Source organism: Cupressus sempervirens, chromosome 11 (assembly GCF_028749045.1).
Source record: "Cupressus sempervirens isolate cs-2001-9-10 chromosome 11, ASM2874904v1, whole genome shotgun sequence".
In the NCBI taxonomy this organism is placed as follows: Eukaryota; Viridiplantae; Streptophyta; class Pinopsida; order Cupressales; family Cupressaceae; genus Cupressus; species Cupressus sempervirens.
This window is the reverse complement of record NC_143128.1, coordinates 631,331,245-631,353,511: the sequence shown is the minus strand read 5'-3', so window position 1 is coordinate 631,353,511 and position 22,267 is coordinate 631,331,245. Positions and strand designations below refer to the sequence as shown.

The window sequence follows — 22,267 nt, the reverse complement described above, 5'->3', positions numbered from 1 at the left end:
TGGGTCAAAGGGGGTCATAGGTTGACCTATGATCCCCTTCGACCCATTAAATGATGATATATGTCCCTAGGGATCCTAGGACCCCTAAGGACATAATATAATCATTCTTATGGGTCAAAGGGGTTCATAGGTTGACTTATGACCCCCTTCGACCCATGACATGACGACATATGTCCCTAGGGGTCTTAGGATCCCTAGAGACATTAGAATGTTTCATATGGCTCAAATAGGGTCATACATTTACCCATGACCACCTTTAACCCATTACATGATGACATTTTTCCTTAGGGGTCCTAGGGCCCCTAGAGACATATTAGAATGCTTCATATGGGTCAAAGGGGGTCATAGGTTGACCTATGACCCGTTCAACCCATTAAATGATAACATATGTCCCTAGGGGTCCTAAGACCCCTAGGGACATATTAGAATACTTCATATGGGTCAAAGGGGGTCATAGGTTGACCTATGACCCTGTTCGACCCATTAAATGATGACATATGTCCCTAGGGGTCCTAGGACCCCTAGGGACATATTAGAATCATTCTTATGGGTCAAAGGGGTTCATAGGTTGACTTATGACCCCCTTCGACCCATGACATGACGACATATGTCCCTAGGGGTCTTAGGATCCCTAGAGACATATTAGAATGTTTCATATGGCTCAAATAGGGTCATACATTTACCCATGACCCCCTTTAACCCATTACATGATGACATTTTTCCTTAGGGGTCCTAGGGCCCCTAGGGACATATTAGAATGCTTCATATGGGTCAAAGGGGGTCATAGGTTGACCAATGACCCACTTTGACCCATTAAATGATGACATATGTCCCTAGGGGTCCTAGGACCCCTAGGGACATATTAGAATCATTCTTATGGGTCAAACGAGGTCATAGGTTGACCCATTAAATGATAACATATGTCCCTAGGGGTCCTTGAACCCTTAAGGACATATTAGAATCATTCTTATGAGTCAAAGGGGGTCATAGGTTGACCTATGACCCCCTTCAACCCATTACATGACGACATATGTCCCTAGGGGTCTTAGGACCCCTAGGGACATATTAAAATCGTTCATACATGTCAAAGGGGGTCATAGGTTGACCTATGATTCCTTTCGACCCATTACATAACGACATATGTTCCTAGGGGTCCTAGAACCCCTAGGAACATATTAGGATCGTTCTTATGGGTTAAAGGGGGTCATAGGTTGAGCTATAACCACCTTCAACACATTAGATGACAACATTTGTCCCTAAGGGTCCTAGGACCCCTAGGGACATATTAGAATGCTTCATATGGGTCAAAGGGGGTTATAGGTTGACCTATGACCCCCTTCGACCCATTAAACGATGACATATGTCCCTAGGGGTCCTAAGACCCCTAGGGACATATTAAAATCATTATTATGGGTCAAAGGGGGTCGTAGGTTGACCTATGACCCCCTTCGATCCATTACATGATGACATATGTCCCTAGGGGTCCTTGGACCCCTAGGGACATATTATAATTGTTCATATGTGTCAAAGGGGGTCATAAGTTGACCTATGGCCCCCTTTGACCCATTAAATGATGACATATGTCCCTAGGGGTCTTAAGACCCCTAGGGACATATTAGAATCATTCTTATGGGTCAAAGGGGGTCATAGGTTGACCTATGACCCCCTTCGACCCATTACATGATGACATTTATCCCTAGGGATCCTAGGACCCTTAGGGACATATTATAATGCTTCATATGGGTCAAAGGGAGTCATAGGTTGACCTATGTCCCCCTTCAACCCATTACAGGAAATATTAGAATGTTTTTTATGGGTCAAAGGGGGTCATAGGTTGACCTATGACCTCCTTCAAGCCATTAAATGATGACATATGTCCCTAGGGGTCCTACGACTCCTAGGGACATATTAGAATTGTTCTTATTGGTCAAAGGGACATATGTCATCATGTAGAATGATTCTAATGCCCTTTTGACCCCTTTGACTCATATAAAGCATTCTAATATGTCCCTAGGGGTCCTAGGGATGTATTAGAATCATTCTTATGGGTCGAAGGGGATCATACGGTGACCTATGACCCCCTTCAATCCATTAAATGACGACATGGACATATTAGAATCATTCATATGTGTCAAAGGCGGTCATAGGTTGACCTATGACCCCCTTCGACCCATTACATGACAACATATGTCCCTAGGGGTCCAAGGACCCCTAGGGACATATTAGAATCATTCTTATGGGTCAAAGGGGGTCATAGGTCACCCTATGACCTATGACCCCATTCGACCCATTTAATGATCACATTTGTCCCTAGGGGTCCTAGGACCCCTAGGGACATATTAGAATCATTCTTATGGGTCGAAGGGGGTCATATGTTGACCTATGACCCCCTTCGACCCATTACATGATGACATTTGTAATAATGAAAAAGACGGGTTAAATTAGTTGCACATTCTAATTCGTATTTTGTTATGTTCTTTGTAAGGAATTATAAGAGGAAGATATTGAACAAGTTCTTGCAAATCATATTTGCATGTGATACAAGGCTATAAGGACAATTTTAAGAGCATTTATAACTATATGAAAGATAATTGCTTGCGGATATCTTATTACAAGTTTGGCTTTTTCCTTATTTGACATAAAGCTAACATTATGATTATCAAAACTATTTTTATCAAAGTAATCAAATAAGAAAAATCTAGAAAGTACAGATGAACAATTAGAATACTTAATTTTTTCCATTTTGCAACCAATCATGGCATTTGAAAGCATAAAGAGTCATAATATTGTATAATATTTTGAAAGACTTTCATATTGAAAAGTTGTAAAGGACTATGAGATTTGAATTTTAGTAATGTCTAGGTTTGCATAGGGTGAGTCATTAGATAGGTTCTAATAAGGTCTCATAATAATCTCAAGTCATTTTATAAGTTGAAACATTCAATAAGTCACTTAAAATTTAGGTTATTGCTTTAGAAAATTCAAATCTTGAATGTAACAGCTACATGAGCATTTTGGAGGGAAACTCCATAGTTTAAATTTTATGAAGGAATAGGAAGTGAAACCGATTGAAGTTGGTTGAGGGGGTTATTAACCATCCCTTGAAACTTATAAATAGTGTTTGTACGGACTGTACGAGCAATATGTGTTGACTAATTCAGAGTTTTGAATAAAAAAACTTGGATTTTAATAGCAATTTGAAGTTTCTTTGGAGTTTCTGAGTTCTTTATGATATTATAATGCATTGAGGCATCTTCTAAGATCTATAAGGAAGTTTAGGACCAAGTTTTGATTTCATTTTTGAAGGGTTATTCATCTAACTTGCTGATTATTAGCTATAGCAGTCCTTTTCATAAGCATTTTGATAGTTTTTTCATCTAATCATGGTCATTCCATGAAATGCTTACCTGATTCTTCATGGAATGCCATTGTCCTAACATGCATAATTTCTTCTAACCCTGAAATGATCAACTAACGAGAATAATTGGCAGCCACCAAACATAAAAGGGTGAAAACAAGGGTTAAAAGTGAGGGGATAGTCCTATAGGAAGAGATTTTACTTAAAGAGGGTAGTGTTTGTGAGTTGATACCTGTTTATGGTGATAAAACATAGATGTCTAAATTATGAATTAGTCCAAGAAGACTTGGCACGTTTGAGATTGGTGATGCCCTAGGAACAAGGGTTTTGAGAAGGTGAATTGGGGATTTTGGGGTTAGGGAACCCATAGACTAAAATTGAGAGTGGATTTGTCTAATTAAAGTCATTTTAGGAGCCTATGCAAAGTTTAGAGTCCAGATCTTAAGTCCTTCTAATGGTTGCTTTGTAAATGCATCTTTTCTACATTGTTAAAAAATAGAAGTGTGAAAGTTCATTAATATTTTCCAAAGGGTATCTAAGTCTTATATATGTTTTGTGAAAGGATAAAGGATATCCAAAAAATCCATTTATTCAAGGAGTCTTTTGGAAAAAACAAAAGTTATCCACCTATTTGTCTTGTTGCTATCAAAAAATTGTAAAGTTGCATAGACAACATTTTGGCATGTTGTGGATTTTGGCTTGAAAAGTATTGAAACTCAAGGGTAAGTGTTGGAACATGGTGGATAGGTCAAAAAAAACTTATTGAAGCCTTCAAACCAGTTGACCATTAGTGCAATTTGACCATCAGGACCTAGAAGGGTCACTTGGCACATTGTTACAAATTTTCTCATTTTAGGTTGTTACTTGGGTCCATCACCCTATCCTCTGCATCACTTATATATTGTCAACATTTGGGACTGAAGCAACATGTTGCATTTGATCCTCTCCATAATCATCTTTATGTTCAAGTGGATCATGGTTCATAGTGTTTCTCCTTTTTGTTGGTTCATCATGGTTACCATGCATTATTACAACCATGCCAACTCTTCCTCCATTGGTTACCATGCTTAGAATCATTGAAAAAATTGCATATACTCTGAATTTTTAGTAGCAAGGTTCTCACAAAAAACTTTTACAATACTATAAAAATAATCTTTTAAGCTTTGGTTAGCTACCATCTCCAAATGAGCTATTTATTAATATGGTGATTTAACATCATTCTAATATGTTGAGCTCTTAGGCCCACCCCTTGAAACAAGAGTAAAATTGATAAGAATTTCTTTGCATGTAGTCTCAAGCCTCCTCAAATGAACTATTCATTACCAAGGTGGTTCAACATCACCCATTAGTGTTTAACCCTTAGGCCCACCCTTCCAATTGAGAGGAAAATTTGTTCTTAGTCCAATAACATTAATGAATTATAGGGAACACTAGTGCAAAGCACCTAATCATTTTTCTTTTCTTGATGTAATAAGGTCTAGGGATAGATCTAATGATCTCCCTGTGACCATCCACATTTGTAATGGACAAAAGACCCCATGGTGCAACTATAAGCCTTGGCCATCAATTGCTCCAATAAAGTGGATTTTTGGTAAATTCTATTCTTTTTAGGTAAGTCTAGATGTTTAGAACATTATTAGGGTCCCTAGGAGTTTGCAGAGTCCATTTGCAATAAAACTTGTCTTAGCACAAAAATTGCAAAAATTGCAAAAAGTTGCTTAGCAACTTTTGCAATTTTCTTGACAACATTTCAAAATCTAACTCCTAATGGCTAGAACTATTTGAATCATCAGTTCCATTAGCTTTGGGTGGGCGGGTGAACCCTAGTGACACCCTTGATCCGACCATGGAGACCATTCATTGTTCGTGGCCACCCCGTACCGAGGAGTCCCCAAGGTTCTCTAAGTGCAATTTGAGGTCAATCTTCCGAGGGTCATAACTCAGAGTTCATGAGGGTTATCAATGAATTGTCAAATGCTACAGGACGGTGATGTTGAGGCCTAAAATAACCTATCTCTTTTTTGAGAGATCACTTTCTGTTTGGATTCGGCACAATGATCTTGCTTGATGCCAAAACTCGTAGTGTGCCTCAGTTCATAGGTGCACCATAGTGTAACTTTGAAACCGCTGATCTTGGCATTGAATCATCAGTGCCATTAGCTCTAGGTGGGTGGGTGAACCCTAGTCACACCCTTTTTGTAGCCACAGAGACCATCCATCATCCACGGCCACCCCGTACTGAGGAGTCTCCAAGTCACTCTAAGTGCATTTCGAGGTCGATCTTTCGACGGTCATAACTTGGGGCTCATGAGGACTATCAATGAACTATAAAATTCTATTAGATGGTGACAGTGAGACCTAAAATGACCTATCTCATTTTTGAGAGATCACATTTTTTTTGGATTTGGCACAATGATCTCGCTCGATGCCAAAACTCATAGTGTGCCTCAATTCATAGGTGCACCATAATGCAAATTTGAAATCGCTAATCTTGGCATCGAATCATCAGTGCCATTAGCTCAGGGTGGGTAGGTGAACCCTAGTGACACCCTTGTTCCAGCCACAGAGACCATCCATCATTTGCGGCCACCCCGTACCAAGGAGTCCCCAAGGTTCTCTAAGTGCATTTTGAGGTCGATCTTCTGAGGGTCATAACTCAGAGTTTGTGAGGGCTATTGATGAACTATTGAATGCTATAGGACGATGATGTTGAGGCCTAAAATAACCTATCTCATTTTTGAGATATCGCATTCCATTTGGATTCGGCATAGTGATCTCGCTTGATACCAAAACTTGCAGTGTGCCTCAGTTCATAGGTGCACCATTGCATAAGTTTGAAACTACTGATCTCGGCATCAAATCGTCAGTTCCATTAGCTCGAGGTGGCTGGGTGAACCCTATTCACACCCTTGTTCCAGCCATGGAGACCATTCATCATCCGCGACCACCCCATACCGAGGAGTCTACAAGTTGCTCTAAGTGCATTTCGAGGTTGATATTCTGGAGGTCATAACTTGGAGCTCGTGCGGACTATCGATGAACTATCAAATACTATAGGACGGTGATGGTGAGACCTAAAATAACCTATCTCATTTTTGAGAGATCACGTTCGATTTGGATTCAGGACAATGATCTCGCTTGATGCCAAAACTCATAGTGTGCCTCAATTCATAGGTGCACCACAGCCCAACTTTGAAACCGCTAATATTGGCATTGAATCATCAGTGCCATTAGCTCTGGGTGGGTAGGTGAACTCTAGTAAAACCATTTTTTCAACCACGAAGACCATCCATCATCCACGGCCACCCTATACCAAGGAGTCCCCAAGGTTCTCTAAGTGCGTTTTGAGGTCAATCTTCTGAGGGTCATAACTTGGAGCTCGTGAGGGCTATTGATTAACTGTCAAATGCTACAAGACGATGATGTTGAGGCCTAAAATAACCTATCTCATTTTCGAAAGATCACATTTTTTTTGGATTTGGCACAGCAATCTCGCTCGATGCCAAAACTTGTAGTGTGCCTCAATTCATAGGTGCACCACAATGTAACTTTGAAACCGCTGATCTTGGCATCGAATTGTCAGTTCCATTAGCTCCGAGTGGGTGGGTGAACCCTATTCACACCCTTGTTCCAGCCATAGAGACCATCCATAATCTATGGCCACCTTGTACCGAGGAGTCTCCAAGGTGCTCTAAATGCATTTCGAGGTCAATCTTCTGAGGGTCATAACTTGGAGCTCATGAGGACTATTGATGAACTGTCAAATGTTATAGGATAGTGATGTTGAGATCTAAAATAAATTATTTCATTTTTGAGAGATCACATTCCATTTGGATTTAGCACAATGATCTCGCTCGATGCCAAAACTTGCAATGTGCCTCAGTTCATAGGTGCACCACAATGCAACATTGAAACCATTGATCTTGGCATTAAATCGTTAGTGCCATTAGCTCTGGGTGGGCAGGTGAACCCTAGTGACACCCTTGTTCTGGCCATAGAGACCATCCATCATCCGTAGCCATCTCATACCAAGAAGTCCCCGCTCTCTAAGTGCATTTAGAGGTCAATCTTTTGAGGGTCATAACTCGAAGCTTGTGAGGGCTATTGATGAACTATCGAATGCTATAGGACGGTGATGTTGAGGCCTAAAATAACTTATCTCATTTTGAAGAGATCACATTCTGTTTGGATTCGGCATAGTGATCTAGAACACTAAAGGAGGCATACTCAATTGACAAATATGAGCTATTTGCTTTGCCAGATGTAAAGAAATCTTCCCAATTCGATTTGAATATCAGTAGTTGATACCATCTGTATGAACATAACAAACAAGAATAAGAGAAACTTCATGATCTCGAACATTTAATATTTACCTCGAAGAGTTAGATGGCTGCCCCATTTTTTTGGCATGTATGGCTGAATCATTTTTACAGTGGAAATCTCCCATCCATTTTCTGATCGACTCGGCAATAACTTCATCATTTGAAGAAAACATCTAGACTAAATTTTCCCTCAACTAACTGGCCAAGAAGCCAAGGAATTCAAATCTTTTGTTGCCTATTATAATGCCTTCCTTCAAAATTGACAATATTCTATCATATACTTGTGATCGTTGTGGTCTTGCATGAAAACCATATTCAGTTTTTGCAGTCAAAGCAATTGAATGAAGCTTATTAAAGTCCTCCTCCACAAAAGATACTTTGACGAAATCATCAACATACTTTGAAAAATGCCTTGTCACTCAACTTGAAATATTCAAGTTGGGGCCCAAAAAGTAGACTCTAGTCGAAGTAACTAGGGCCTGATGGAATTTCAATGTGTCATTATGTATAGAAATTGTCAGAGACTTCAATTGATTTTGACTAGTTTGCAACTTCTTTAGTTGATTTTGAAGCCATGTTTCTAGGTCGAAACAAGTCAACTTCAATTTATGTAGCTCTATTAAGGCCAGATAGATGTGCAAAGTTGATTTCTTCTCATTATTTAGCAAATAAAAAAAGTGACAATTTAGTGTTGGGCCACTGAGTATCCCATGATGAATAAGAGACTTGATTTGAAACAGTATCTCATAAGGTAGATTAACACCCTCTGGAACATTAACAGTTGGAACCATACGTGGAAAGGGAGAAAATGAATTGCCATTTTCTAGAATAAGTTGCTCTATCATTGCTCTATGCAGAGGCATGCTTTCAATGATTTTACTAAGCTTGATACCATCAGGAAGTTTCAGACAAAATGCATTTGACTATCTAATGCTATAGAATGCTGAGAAATCTATTGTCCTACACTAGATAATCTCAATGTCCTCTTTGCAAATTTTGTAAGGATCCTGGTCACCTATCAAACATGATCTCTGCACTGCAACCTTCTTAAAAATTCTTCGACCAAACTACCACTGTGACAAAAAAAAATAACATCACATGTTAACTTTATTAGCATTCTACTCCAAGTCTACAAGCACCATAATATTTGTAATAAAAAGACAATAGCATATGAAATAGGAGGTGAATTTAAAACCTTGCCTGAGTAGCAAAATTTGATATCCCTCAAAAATTGTATACCTTTTTAATAATTTGCGATAACAGTTGCCTTTTCCTCATTTAACAAATGCTTAGTTATCAAAGGTGGGTGTAATATAAAGTCAACATGTAAGTATGCTTAGAAAAGGGTTAGGCAGCAAACAATAAGTAAGAAGGTCGAGGCGCTTCTTCAAGAATCTAGCATCATGTGCTAGTATTTAATGTTACACAAATTACTTATATGTCTTTTGTTCCTATTATTATCTGTATAAGTCACACATCTTTTTTATGTTATTATAATTTACGTTTAAAAGAAAAAATATGTGTTAAAAGCATTTGGTTAGCTCAACCACTCAAAATAAGACTTTTCTAGTGCCAGGGACATTGAGAATAAATATTGAATTCATATGATATTAATTTTTAAATGGGCTAGTGAACTGACAGATTTTGATCTTGAAATTTTTATGGTTAAATAGGTTTTGAGTTAGAGTAGTGCAAGGATGGATATTTTCAAGAAGTTTTGTTATCTATATCAGCATTGCTAGAATGCAATAAGTGCTAAATAGACCATACATTCTTATAAGTCATAAATCTGTACAAACCACTACTTATATAATATGAATCAATAATAAAAATTTGAATTGTAATATACCATTTATTAATAATGAACATATCAAAATAGACCAGCGTATCCAGAGACAAAGAACTACAATATATATCAAAATACATAGATCCATATACAAAATGTGGCTGATCATGCCATCAGAATGTGTATAATATTAATGTTTCTATATACAATGTTGCATATGCCATCTCAAAATGTCTCATGATGCATCCTATGACAACTATACTATCCTAGGGTGCTGGTGGATGATCAAAATGTAGCCTCTTCACTGCACTAGGTGGATTAGATGCATCCTACATAAACAAAAATGGAAAACCCAAAGTTAGACTACTAAATTTATATGATTCTTTATATCTAACATTGAATTACTCAAATGCATAATGATCTTTTTTGTAATGAAGATTTATAATATCAAAATTTCATGATAAATACCTCTCTCGTTGACCTCTTGCACCGGTTAGGAGTCCTCTCATATGCCCTCAACAATGCTTCTACCTCTCTGATTGTGGGCTGTATATGTTCAAATATGTTTGGCAGATGAATCTACAATTTAAACTATAACATTATAATTCATAGCATGCTAAATTTATAACATATTTAATCATGGATTCAAACTACAATTTACTATTGTAGGTTCCTCCTTAGGAAAGAGTGGTTGCATCATCAAATCTACATAACTCTCCCATCGGACCTCATGTGTACTAGGAGTCTCCTATGAGATAAAAAATAGTAGTTGTTAATATCATGAAAATCAGTTTTGAATTTATTTATGAAGATAAGGATAATATAATATAAATGATACTTATACATACAATGGGGCTCTCAATGCGAATGGAAATCCCTGATGGTCTAAGACACAGAATCTGTACATGCTCATCACCAGTAGCCACGCCCTATATACAATAAAGAATGTAATTAAATGAGATTACCACAAACATGTTACAAGAATGCATCGATATTTAATCAAATAGAAAGAACCTAATTACCTTTCCTTTGTCAATGTGCACTGGCTCACCCCTCGCACTTTGTCCCCCCGGGACAGGTGGTACCTGCAAGATAAAAGAAAGTTTAGCAACCATATATGCTACAATATCAAATAGAAAAAAAAATGTGAACACAACATAATGTACTATGGATTTCTCAAGGCCAAATGAAATGGCCGAGAGCGTGGCATCATCAATCTGTTTGAGCTCCTCCTCGGTCATCAACTAAACATAAATGAAGATCACATACATATAAAAGTCAATATGGATTAAAAATTAAAATTACTCTATTATAAAAATTAACTTTAAATCACATATGTCATAACAAAAAAATGTATACACATACCGACGCCGAAGGAGTCCATGCCTCTGCATTCCCCTCCTCTCTCGCATCAGGGTCTGTAGCCTCTATGCGTGTGTCTAGTGTATCCTTGTCTAATACAAAATGATACTCAGGAAGATCACCTATGGGACCTAGGAAAATATTCTTGCATGTAATGCAAGTGTGAGGTACACAAACGTGTGATGAGCTAGTCGATGATGAACTAGCACCAACATCATCAACACAAGGAGGCAGGACTAACCTAGCCTAAGATATCATTAGGCTACTCAACCTATGAATGGCTCTAATGGTCACAGAGCTAGCCTTTGTCATAATATCTGGATGCTGCACTCGAGGAGGAGGGGAGATATCAGTGGGTTGGACAAAAGTGTCATCTTTCTTCTACTAGGAAGAGGGTCTATCCCGAGGAGCTCCTAGTCCTAAGCCCATGTTGGGCTTCATGCTCCAATAGTTCACTTTAAGTTTCAACACAAATTCTGCATATAATTTTCTAAGGAAATAAAATGGTATGTCTAAATTTCCATGTGGAGGGATATCAAAGACCATCCATCAACGATCCCAAAAGTTTGCACATATGGCATCATTTGTGCACCATTTAATTGATAATTTAGATTTTTTTGGGTCGACTGGTAATTAAACCATTTTCGGGTTCACAAAAAGGCTAGCCAAATCATCTTTGGTTATGTTGAGGGCCGCAACCTCATCATAGTCCAAACAATCATCAAACATCTCGTGCATTTCATCACGCCAATGAAGATCGGCATTTTGTTGGTTCATAAGGGTTTCAATGTTATCCACTATGGTGTTTAACGTGGATAACATAGGAGCCAATGCGGGTAGATTATTATATGTTCTATGCAACCTCTCAACTTAGTGAGATTTTCATTTATCAAATCCTCGATTCGAGGAGGGTTTTGAGGGGGTAAAGGATCATTTGGTGGATGGTTTTGTGGGGGTACTAGATCATTTGGTGGGGGGTTACGAGGAATATTATTCCCTACCTCAGTGTTATCATTCTGATCATCCATTCCTATTGAATTACAAAATGTAATATATATATATTTTTAAAAAACCTTAATTTTAACCATTTTTTTCAAAAAAAAACCCTAGACTCAACTAAAAAAAACAAAATATGCTAAAATCTATTGAATTTAGGTTAAAAATGAGTTTAAAAAACAAAAAAAAATACTTTGATATCTGATATCCGATCGTATATCTGATATCCGATTGCAGTGCAAATACTAGCCCCCAAATATGCGAAATAAGGGCCCGCAGGTCTTCTTTTTTTTTATGTAATGTCACAGATATCAAATATCCAATACGAACGACATATTATATTTTATATAAGATATAGCATATATAACATATAACATATATCTTATATTTTATATATAATATATTACATTATATTATATTATTATATTATAATATAAGATATTATTATATTATTATAATTTATAATATATTATACTTTTTTATTATATATTATATTATAATATATTACTTTTTTATTATTATATTATATTATTATATTATAATACATTATAATATAATATTATTATGATAGTATGATATTATACGATTATAATATAATAATATTATTATTATTATTATATTATAGTATTATTATTATTATTATATTATATTAAATAATATATTATACTATTTGTATTGCATAAAAATGTAACTAAGGAATAAAAGCTAAGAAACTAACATCTATTCCTACATGATTATGCAAACCTCAAAATATGAAAGATAAACATGTAAATAAACATAACATGCAATAAAAAGAGTATAAACTATTCAAAATAGCACATATGCAAACCTCATGAAATCATCAAGTGTAGATGATTTCATTGTTGTGGGATGTGGTTGCTTACTATTCCTACAACATAACAATGAGGTAGATAGTGCTTGTATGAAATGAGGAGAGGGCTCTCCTTTTATAAGAAAAGAGATGTAATGGGTGGCTGAGATTCAATGCAAGATGAATGGCTAGGATCTCTTAGGATCAATGAGGTGCCCATGAGGTGGAGGCCAAGTAGACTCCATGTGGATTAGGGTATTGACCATTCAAAGGGGGAAAGATGCTCACACATGTGTGAGCAACCTTTGATGTGACATGTCTATGACATGTGTAAGAGGGTTGGAGGCTCAAGGTTTCTCACACATGTGTGAGACACCTTGGTTCACATGTGAAGGGGGACAAGGTTGTAACTGTGTAAGAGTCACATGTCACATGTGACTAGGGTTTGCTAATCCTTTGATTAGGATTGTACAAATGATCAATGATGTGATTAGATGAGGAACTAGGATTAATTAGTGGATAAGTGAATTGACCTAGGTTAAAAGGATGGGTTAGGTTAGGAAAGTGAGTTAGGTGAGGGTTAAAGTTAGGAGCCATGTGCTCAAACAGGATTAAATTTAATATTTAATTCCAAGTGGGATTAGGAAAGGGATTAATTAAGTAAATGAAGTACTTAATTAAAGGGAATGGGTTAGCATGCAAGGGGAATAGGTTAGGATTCAAATAAACCTTAGTTTATTTAAATCAAGAAAGGATGAACATAATTAAATAAATGTAAAATTTATTTAACTAAAGGTAAGGGAATTAAATAAATAATAAATATTCATTTAATTCGTCAGGATAAGGGATTTGGACAATTTTAGGTGTCTACATTTTGCCCCTCTTTGATATAGCATTAGTAATGTTATATCAAAGAAGAATAAAATAGAGTGGCCAAGAGGATAAGACTAGTAGCATGATGCCCTAGTCATGGAAGAATGAGGAAGGATGATGAGGGTGGAAAGGTATGCCCCCTCGAGAGGACATGCAGGTGAGAAGAACATGAATGTTCTCTCGAAATGGATGGGAGGATGGAAGGAGTTATGCTGCAATGGTGTGAACAACCTAAGTTTGATATTGTATTTAACACTATGCACCAAGGTATGAGGAACCAAGATGACAATGTGTCAAGTGCATGAAAACAGGGATCTAATACAACCACATGCCTTATGAAACCATGATATGGAAGACCATGATTCCTAGAATAATAGGATGCAAAGACCATGATAAATGCAAAAAATACTAATGCAGACAAGTAACAAGCAATCATGCATGAAAAACCAAAAGCAAAGAAAAAATTTGCCCCTAGTCAAGTTGAAAACCCATGAATGGACTGATTGATGATGATTGATTAAGGATGGCAAAGCTAATGCTAAGTGTAATGCACATCCAAGGGTTGGGAAGGATTCATCCCATGATAATGATGTTTGAATATGGTTAATGGATTATTAGCTGATTGGGTCAAATTGATGAATTGATTAAAGATTGATGTACAAGATTACAAGATTAGATTGATTGAATTAGTATTGATTGCACAACTGATTTTTTTTGTTTTTTTGATTTTATGATGGATTGGATGAATAGATGATATGCAAGTAGAAGAATGAATGTGGATGAGATTGGAAGAGTGATGTTGATAAGAAGAAGAATGATTAGAGTAGAATAGAAATTGATTTGATGTGAAAGTATTAGAAGAAGGGAAAATTGATTGAAATTAGAGGATAACTGAATTTGATTGAATGAATATGGGATCAAATGTATTAGGACCAATGACAAGGGAGAGCCAAGGCATGGTAGATGGATAAAAAACAATGTGAGTTGGTGGACAAAAGGAATGGTGAAAGGATATGAGGGGCCAAATGATATGGTGTTGAAAAGTGCAAAACCAAGGACTATGTTTCAAAGGAGTTCAAATGCCCCATACCTAGGTTAGGAAAATGGAACAAAATAGGATAGGAAAGGATGCATGAAAATGGAAAGATGGTACGAAGGCTAGTGTATGGAGGAGAGAAGGCATGTGCTCTGCCAAAGCATGTATGACCATTTTGGTATTGTGCCTCAAGTAGTGATCACGAGCATGGGGATGAAAGTGAATGAATAAGGGATATGCGAGGGAGGGTGTGAAAAAGGGTGATGATATGAAGGGTATGGATGCAATGTGGGATATGAAGTGGATGAAATGAAAGGGATAACCAAGATCAAGGACATATTAAAGGGGGATGAACATATGTAGCAGTATGGATGGAAAATGGATGAACATGACAAGGACTGTGGAATGCATGATATGGACAGCATGTTAAGATCAAAGATGTGAAATTGGATGGAAATATGTAGGATAATGGATGGAGGATGCACAAGGGATATGGAAAGTTCATGTGGATGAATGAAAGGAAAGTGAAAGTCAAGATAAAAGATGGAAAGGGATAATGAATGGTAGATGGAAGCATGGAAGATATTTAAGGCAATGGTATGCATGGAGCTTACCCCTAGTGTAGAGTGCAAGTGGAAGAGGAAAAGTGAATGGAGGGATAAGTGGAATTGGAAGATAGTGGATACATGATAGGAGAATGAAGGGAGGACTCAAGCATCTATTTTATATGGATGGTATCCCTTGATATCTTTTTCCTTTTTCCTTTTTTATTTTCAAATAATTTTTATTATTGTCTCATAGATGTTGGTAGGATAGTGAAAAGAAGGACGAAGTGGATTGGGAAATGGAGGACAAAGACTTATGAAAAAGTTTGGAATAAGGGGGTGGAGTGGGAGGGAGGAAGATATGGGTGATGGGTGCTATGTTGGAATAATTTTGAATGAGTGGATGAAGTAGACGGAAAGATCATAATTGGCACACACCTTGAAGGGTGATGGAAAGGAGGAAATTGTGGAGGATGTGTAAGTGAAAGTTGGGATTTTGGGATATAGGGACCCAAAATGGATGAAGGAGGTGATGGATTTAGGATGGTGGATTTGGGTATATAAGGACCCAAAATGGATTTGGAAAGTGGAAGCATGCATGGATTATGCATGAGGGAAGCCTTTGGATTAGCAGAATTAGATGGCATTTTGAATCTTTCTTTGAGATTCATTGCTACATTAAGTAGCTTTGGTATCCACAAAATTTTTGCATTTTCTATTTTCAGCCTTTGTGGCCTTTTAGTTTTGTTTTGGATCATATTTTTCTTTTCTTGAACATGTCGCTTAGAGGGGACATGTTGATCCTTGGACTTTTGTGGATTTTTAGCTTTATTCACTTTTTCTATAGCATTCAATTTACTTCCATTGGATATGGTAGGGGTGCATGAAGGAAAATGATATGGAGAGTGTATGGATGGTGAACATGGGAAGGAATTCAAGGATGTGTGCCATTGTTGATCTTTACTAGGAGATGAGGTGGAAGACATGGATATGGTGGATGGTTGTATGTAGGGACCCAAAATGGAAGGAAGGGATGAAGGATTTGAAGGTGGAATATAAGGACCTAGAATGGATGAAAGTGCGGAAGAAATGGGAATATGGATGTAAGGTCCCAAAATGGATTTGGAAGGTGAATGATGGGAAGCTTTAGGTTTGGAAGGAGGAATTTTGGATTTCGAAGGAGTGGAAGGTGTACCAACATCTTGAGACATGTTTTCTTCAATGAGATAGTTATTAGTTTCAACACAATATGTGAATCCAATTAGATGGGCTTCATGAGTGGATTGGATAGGCATGATATGATCATGTGGAGGATTAGGATCGCAAGGGGGATCATGAGGGATAAAAGGATCTTGTGATGGAGTGGAATCATGAAAGGAAAATGAAAGGGTGCTTTGATCTTGACTTAGAAGAGGATCATGGAGTGGAATGCATGGATCATGAGATGGAATAGGATCATTGAATGCAGTGGAGGGAATGGAACCATGAGATGGGGTGATTTGATCTTGATATGGAGGAGTATTAATGGATGGCATGGAAGGAAGTTCTTCATGAAGTGGAGGATCTATGGATGCTAGCTCTTGAGATGGAGAAGAATTAGTAATGTGTGTGGCACATGGAATGCCTTGATCTTGATTAGGAATGGAATTAGGAGATGGACTAAGAGGGATAAATGGATCTTGAGGGATAGGGGAATGATGGTATGGAGAAATGCTCAGATCTAGAGGAGAAGAGGAATCTATAATGTCATGCTTTAGAGGAAGATCTTGAGATGGAATTGGGGCTATGACCTTGGGTGATTGGCTCACTTTATCCTATTCTTTACACTTAGCCAAGAGTGATGTGAAAAACCCCTTACGAGGTGGGGATAATGTTTTTGGAGGATTAGGATTGTGTGAAGGTGTAACTATGGATAGGGGATTACATGGAGGTTTGGGGTTGGATGGGACATGAGGACTAGAATCTTCGAAAGATGGGGGAAGAGGACACATGGCATGGAAGGTGGCCTCATTCTATTGACTTGCTAAGAGATAATTCTTTAGTTGCTCTATTTCCTTGGCAAGGTCATTTGTGGTTGAGGAATTGTGTGGACTATGAATGGAATCGTATGTAGGTGAAGGATAATGAGGTGGATTTCCCTTGTCAAAGGTAGATGAATAATGAACATGAGATGGATTAGAATTGAATATGAAGTGTTGAGGATGGATTTGATATGCAGGTTGAAAAGGAGGTATAACTCCGTATTGTCTTTGAAGATTGTCAACCATTTGATTAAGCGAATTTGGATCCATAGATGTTAGAGGAAGAGTGATGAAAGATTTGATGATGGATAGAAGATGAACTTAGGACTAGGAGCTTTGGACTTTGTGTTGATTTGATTTGAATTGGATTTGATTTGATTGAATGTGATATTGAATTGGATTGGATTAGGGTTTGATTTGATTTGATAAAAACCCTATGATAGTACAAACAAGTGAATGTGAGATGTGAATGAAAGTCCAATGTGTATGACTATGCTTCTATGTCCAACATAGAAGATGTGATGCAAAATTGAATTAGTAGAAGATGTGAATGAAATTAGAAAGATTGATTATGGATGATGCGGTAAATGGATTGAATTAAGAATTGATTAGAAAGGAATCAATTTGACAAGTGATTGGATTAAGAATCATGAGGATGAATCATTGAATGAAGGAATTGGATCTTGATGTGGATTATGAACCATGATTAGGATGAAGATTAGGGATTTGATTGAATGACAAGGAAATGATTTGGATGAATGGAGATGATTAAGTTTTTGAGGAAAGATTTGAACGATTAAGAATGTGATTAAGACAAGAGATGCATGATGATGATGAGATGGATGGATAGAAGAAGTGATGGAGAAAACATGAGCTTCTTTTTGTTGTTTTTGAAATGTTTTTAATTTTTTTATATTTTGGAACTTTTACGATTTTTTTTGAATTTTTATGTTTTACAATTTTTTTGGGTTTTTCAAATTTGAGATGCAAAATATATACAATGAAATATATACAAGAAAAGTTTAGATGGTGTTTGTCCCCTTCGAATGGGGAGGTTTTTGAACATTCGAGCACGTAGAACACACCAACAAACCTATAAGGTTGCAACTAGGATTTACAAGGATCAACTAGAGGGCGTCCTTGATATACGAAAGGTACGTGAGGCTCAAATCTATAGATGAAAGAAAATATTGCCACATAGCTATGGGGAGACAGTAACCCAAATCTCCTCCTTCACTTCCCAAAGGTATAAAGTTCTTTAGGGCTTAGCCAAGAGTGACAATATTATGATTCCAAGAGAGGTGTCTTTCGATTGACCTCCCAATTTTTATACTCCACCAGAATGTTGGAGTTGAGGTCATCCCAAGGGGTGATGAAATCCCTAAGCAGGCCTCCTAAAAAATGAAAAATAAGACCACTTATTTCTTGTGCACCGAAGATCACCTGAAGGCATGAGGGGAGAGAATACGTAAGTGGCCTTGGGGTTCAAAAAGACAGGCGTTTGTTCGCAATAAAACTTTCAGTTTGCTATCTATGTTGAAGACACACGTGATTAAGCCATACAATATTTTTTCCAACTTAAAATGTCGCCAACGTAAATGAAAGTGCGGATTCATCAACAAGAAAGTAAATCGAGTGTGTGCATAAGCAAAATTGCTGAAAATGAAATCAATCTCCCTTAAGGCAATCAAGATTGTGTGAGTTCATTTTAAGCACCAATTTGAAATGTTTTCTAGCCTATGCATACATGTCAATTATCCTTAAGGCATTCAAGATTGTGTGAGTTCATTTTAAGCACTAATTTGAAACGTTTTCCAGCTTAAGCATACATGTCAATTCCCTTAAGGCATTCAAGATGGAATTTGATTGTCTTAGTGTTTAACCACGCATGCAAAGATGAGTGTTTAACCATACAAGTTCATTTCAAAACAAACTTAAAGCAAAAATTTGCAAGAAATATGGTTAGTGACAAAATATCCCTACAAAAAACACAAGTTAATGCAGCAAAAATATAGGACAAACGTGAAACAACCCTGCAATGAAAGAGTTAGCACAAAGTTTTGTCTTTGACAGAAAAAATAGAGATATAAATTTCATCAAAACCTCATAAAACCAGAATCATGATGATGGGCTCGGAATCAACTTTCCAGCGATATTTCATTTTACAAAAATGGAGCTCGTATGCTCAAGTTATGAGCAAAAAATCAAAGGTTGCTTCTTATGGTCTAAAAGGGCATGTGGACTGCTAATGTAGTGCTGACATCAACGACCTGTGAGCAAAAATTTGACAGTTAGGGGCATGTCAAGCAATTTTTTTTTTTTGTTTTTGAACTTTTTTGCTAAAAAGGAATAATAATAAAAAATGCCTAGATGATTGAGCCAAAAAAAAAAAAAAAAACTTTGATTTGTAAAAATAAACTATTAAGAACAACAATGGTTTTTTTTTTTTTGTTTTTGTTTCTTGTTTTTGAGTTTTTGCTATATTATTATTTTTTTTTTAAAAATAAAGTGGAATAAGAGAAAAACAAAACTTTATACTTTAATCTAAATATGGAATCAGTGGAGGGTTTTAGGGTTTTAAGGTTTTAGGAGATCGGTCAATAGCCACTAGGGGTGAGCGGAGGTAGGGCTGAAGGCAAAGGCGAGAGTTGTGCAGTGGATGTTTTAGGGAGAAAATTGGATGGTGCAGGGAGCAGAGCGAAGGGTTGTAGTGACGGCAAAGGCTGTGGGTAGTGGGAAAGCAGGATTACAGGGTTACAGGGTTGCAGGCGGCGGTCGAGAGAATGACGAGGGGAGAACAGCACGGGTGGAGTGGGAGATAGGCCATGGCGAAGGGCATGGTCATAGAGGAGGGTTTTGCAGGCAATCAAGTGCCATGGGGTGGACGTAGCAACGTGGCCATGGGGGAGGGAGCAAGTGGCAGTCGGGATGAGCGGCAAAGCAGCCACATGAATGGGAAGGATTACAGGAGGAGGTTGTGGCGAGGCAACAACCGAGGGGATGTGGCAAGGTGAAGCGAGGCAGCACTCGTGGGAGGTTGCAGGGCAGTGGCACCCATAGGAGGCAGGTGCAGGGAGGTGGCCACAGTTGCGGCGTGGCTGAGAGGGAGGTAGTGCAAGGAAGCCGCAACGGAAGCGTTTGTTGTTGCGAGCGGCAGGGATTATGGGCTGCGTAGGGGGCGAGGTTTACAAGCGGTAGTGGAGAGTTTGTAACAGCAAGTAGAGGTGGTGGAGATCGCAGTGGTGGGAGTAGTTAGCGGTCGGCAGTGAGCTGAGCGAAGGCAAGAGTGGCAGGGCTTGAGTAGAGGGTTTGCAGGGTAGCGGTGTGATGGGTGGCAATGGAGAGAGTAGGGACGGGGAGCGACTGTAGGGCGGCGCTCGCAGGCGCCGCCACTGGTGGTGCCTACGAGAAAGAATAAAAAGTCGCTTGTTACAAAAAAATTTTAAATTTTTATTATTATTATTTAAGTTTTGATTTATATATATATATATATATATATATAATGCTACCAAATAACTTATATATATATAAATGTTAAAGAGAAAAGTGTACATAAAGGAAATACATATATATATATATATAATTAATTATTTTTTGATTTTTAATTTATATATATATATAAAAAGCTAACATCTATTCCTACATGATTATGCAAACCTCAAAATATGAAAGATAAACATGTAAATAAGCATAACATAAAATCAAAATAGGACTATGCAAACCTCACAAATCACCAAGTGGTTGATGATTTCTTTGCTTATGGGATGTGGTTGCTCAAAATTTCTGTAGCATAACAATAAGGTAGATAGTGCTTCATGGAAAAGAGGAGAGAGTTCTCCTTTTATAGGAAAAGAGGTGCAACGGATGACTGAGATTCAATGCAAGATGAATGGCTAGAATCTCTCAAGATCAATGACATGTCCATGAGGTGGAGGCCAAGTAGACTCCATGTGGATTAGGGTTTTGACCATTCAAAGGGGTCAAGATGCTCACACATGTGAGCAACCTTTGATGTGACATGTCTATGACAGGTGTAAGAGGGTTGGAGGCTCAAGGTTTCTCACACATGTGTGAGACAACTTTGGTTCACATGTGAAGGGGGACAAAGGTGTAAGTGTGTAAGAGTCACATGTCACATGTGACTAGGGTTTGCTAATCCTTTGATTAGGATTGTGCAAATGATTAAGTATGTGATTGGATAAGGAACTAGGATTAATTAGTGGATAAGTGGATTGACCTAGGTTAGAAGGATGGGTTAGGTTAGAAAAGTGAGGTTAGGTGAGGGTTAAAGTTAGAAGCCATGTATTCAAATAGGATTAAATTTAATATTTAATTCCAAGTGAGATTAGGAAAGGATTAATTAAGTAAACGAAGTACTTAATTAAAGAGAATGGGTTAGCATGCAAGGAGAATAGGTTAGGATTCAAATAAACCTTAGTTTATTTAAATCAAGAAAGGATGAACATAATTAAATAAATGTAAAATTTATTTAACTAAAGGTAAGGGAAATAAATAAATAATAAATATTCATTTAATTGGTTAGGATAAGGGATATGGACAATTTTAGGTGTTTACACTATTATAATATAATATTATTATATTATTATATAATAATAATGTTATAAGCCATTGATTATCAGCCATCCGATACGTGATCAGATATTCGATGTCAAATCGTATATTCGATGTCAAATCAGATATCTGATAAGGCTTGGCCTTTCCTTCCAAGTTATGTACCTGGATAGGTGGAAAAAGTCAGAGCAGATTTTGAAGCCCTTTTAGACATCTTCAAACTCTATTTTTTTCACATCACCACTTTCTGGCACACCATGATCCTGCACATACCCTAGATATCTTATTACAAGTTTGGCTTTTTTCTTATTTGACATAGAGCTGACATTAAGATTATTAAAACTATTTTTATCAAACTAATCAAATAAGACAAATCTAGAAAATATAGATGAACAATTAGAATACTCGATTCCTTAAAAAACAATTTGGGGAAGGTGTCAATAAATTTGAATACTCATTCGTAATGAGGCATTGAAACAAGAAGTGATTTTATGATGCTAATATTGTGTAAGCCTTTTACTACAAATCTTATGAATGCATTTCATTTCTTTTTATGGTGTGAGGTTTCCATTGTATATTTTACTC

General features: G+C 37.2%; 1 protein-coding gene across 3 annotated transcripts; it reads right to left on the bottom strand.

The window, feature by feature from the left end:
• Positions 1–9,619: 9,619 nt before the first annotated feature.
• On the bottom strand, positions 9,620–20,912 carry LOC149531332 (uncharacterized). 3 transcript variants are annotated; one of them, XM_089810420.1, is made up of 5 exons: positions 10,633–11,979; positions 10,489–10,551; positions 10,315–10,395; positions 9,935–10,214; positions 9,620–9,795 (listed from the first exon to the last, which is right to left on the bottom strand). In XM_089810420.1, the coding sequence occupies exons 1-4, from the start codon at positions 10,705–10,707 to the stop codon at positions 10,104–10,106; spliced, it is 330 nt and encodes a 109-aa protein (XP_089666546.1). In that variant the 5' UTR covers positions 10,708–11,979; the 3' UTR covers positions 9,620–9,795; positions 9,935–10,103. The 3 variants fall into 3 exon arrangements, 2 of the variants coding, with proteins under 2 accessions (XP_089666546.1, XP_089666545.1); XM_089810419.1 differs by having other exon boundaries at positions 10,489–11,979; XR_016358855.1 differs by lacking the exons at positions 9,620–9,795; positions 9,935–10,214; positions 10,633–11,979 and adding exons at positions 19,214–19,380; positions 20,833–20,912 and having other exon boundaries at positions 10,366–10,395.
• Between the last annotated feature and the right edge of the window lie 1,355 nt (positions 20,913–22,267).

Coding starts and splice junctions, on each gene's coding strand:
- LOC149531332 (XM_089810419.1), bottom strand. CDS start 10,707: ATGACCGAGGAGGAGCTCAAACAGATTGATGATGCCACGCTCTCGGCC. Junction 10,396..10,488: donor TGCACATTGACAAAGGAAAG/GTAATTAGGTTC, acceptor TATTGTATATAG/GGCGTGGCTACTGGTGATGA. Junction 10,215..10,314: donor TTCGCATTGAGAGCCCCATT/GTATGTATAAGT, acceptor TTTATCTCATAG/GAGACTCCTAGTACACATGA.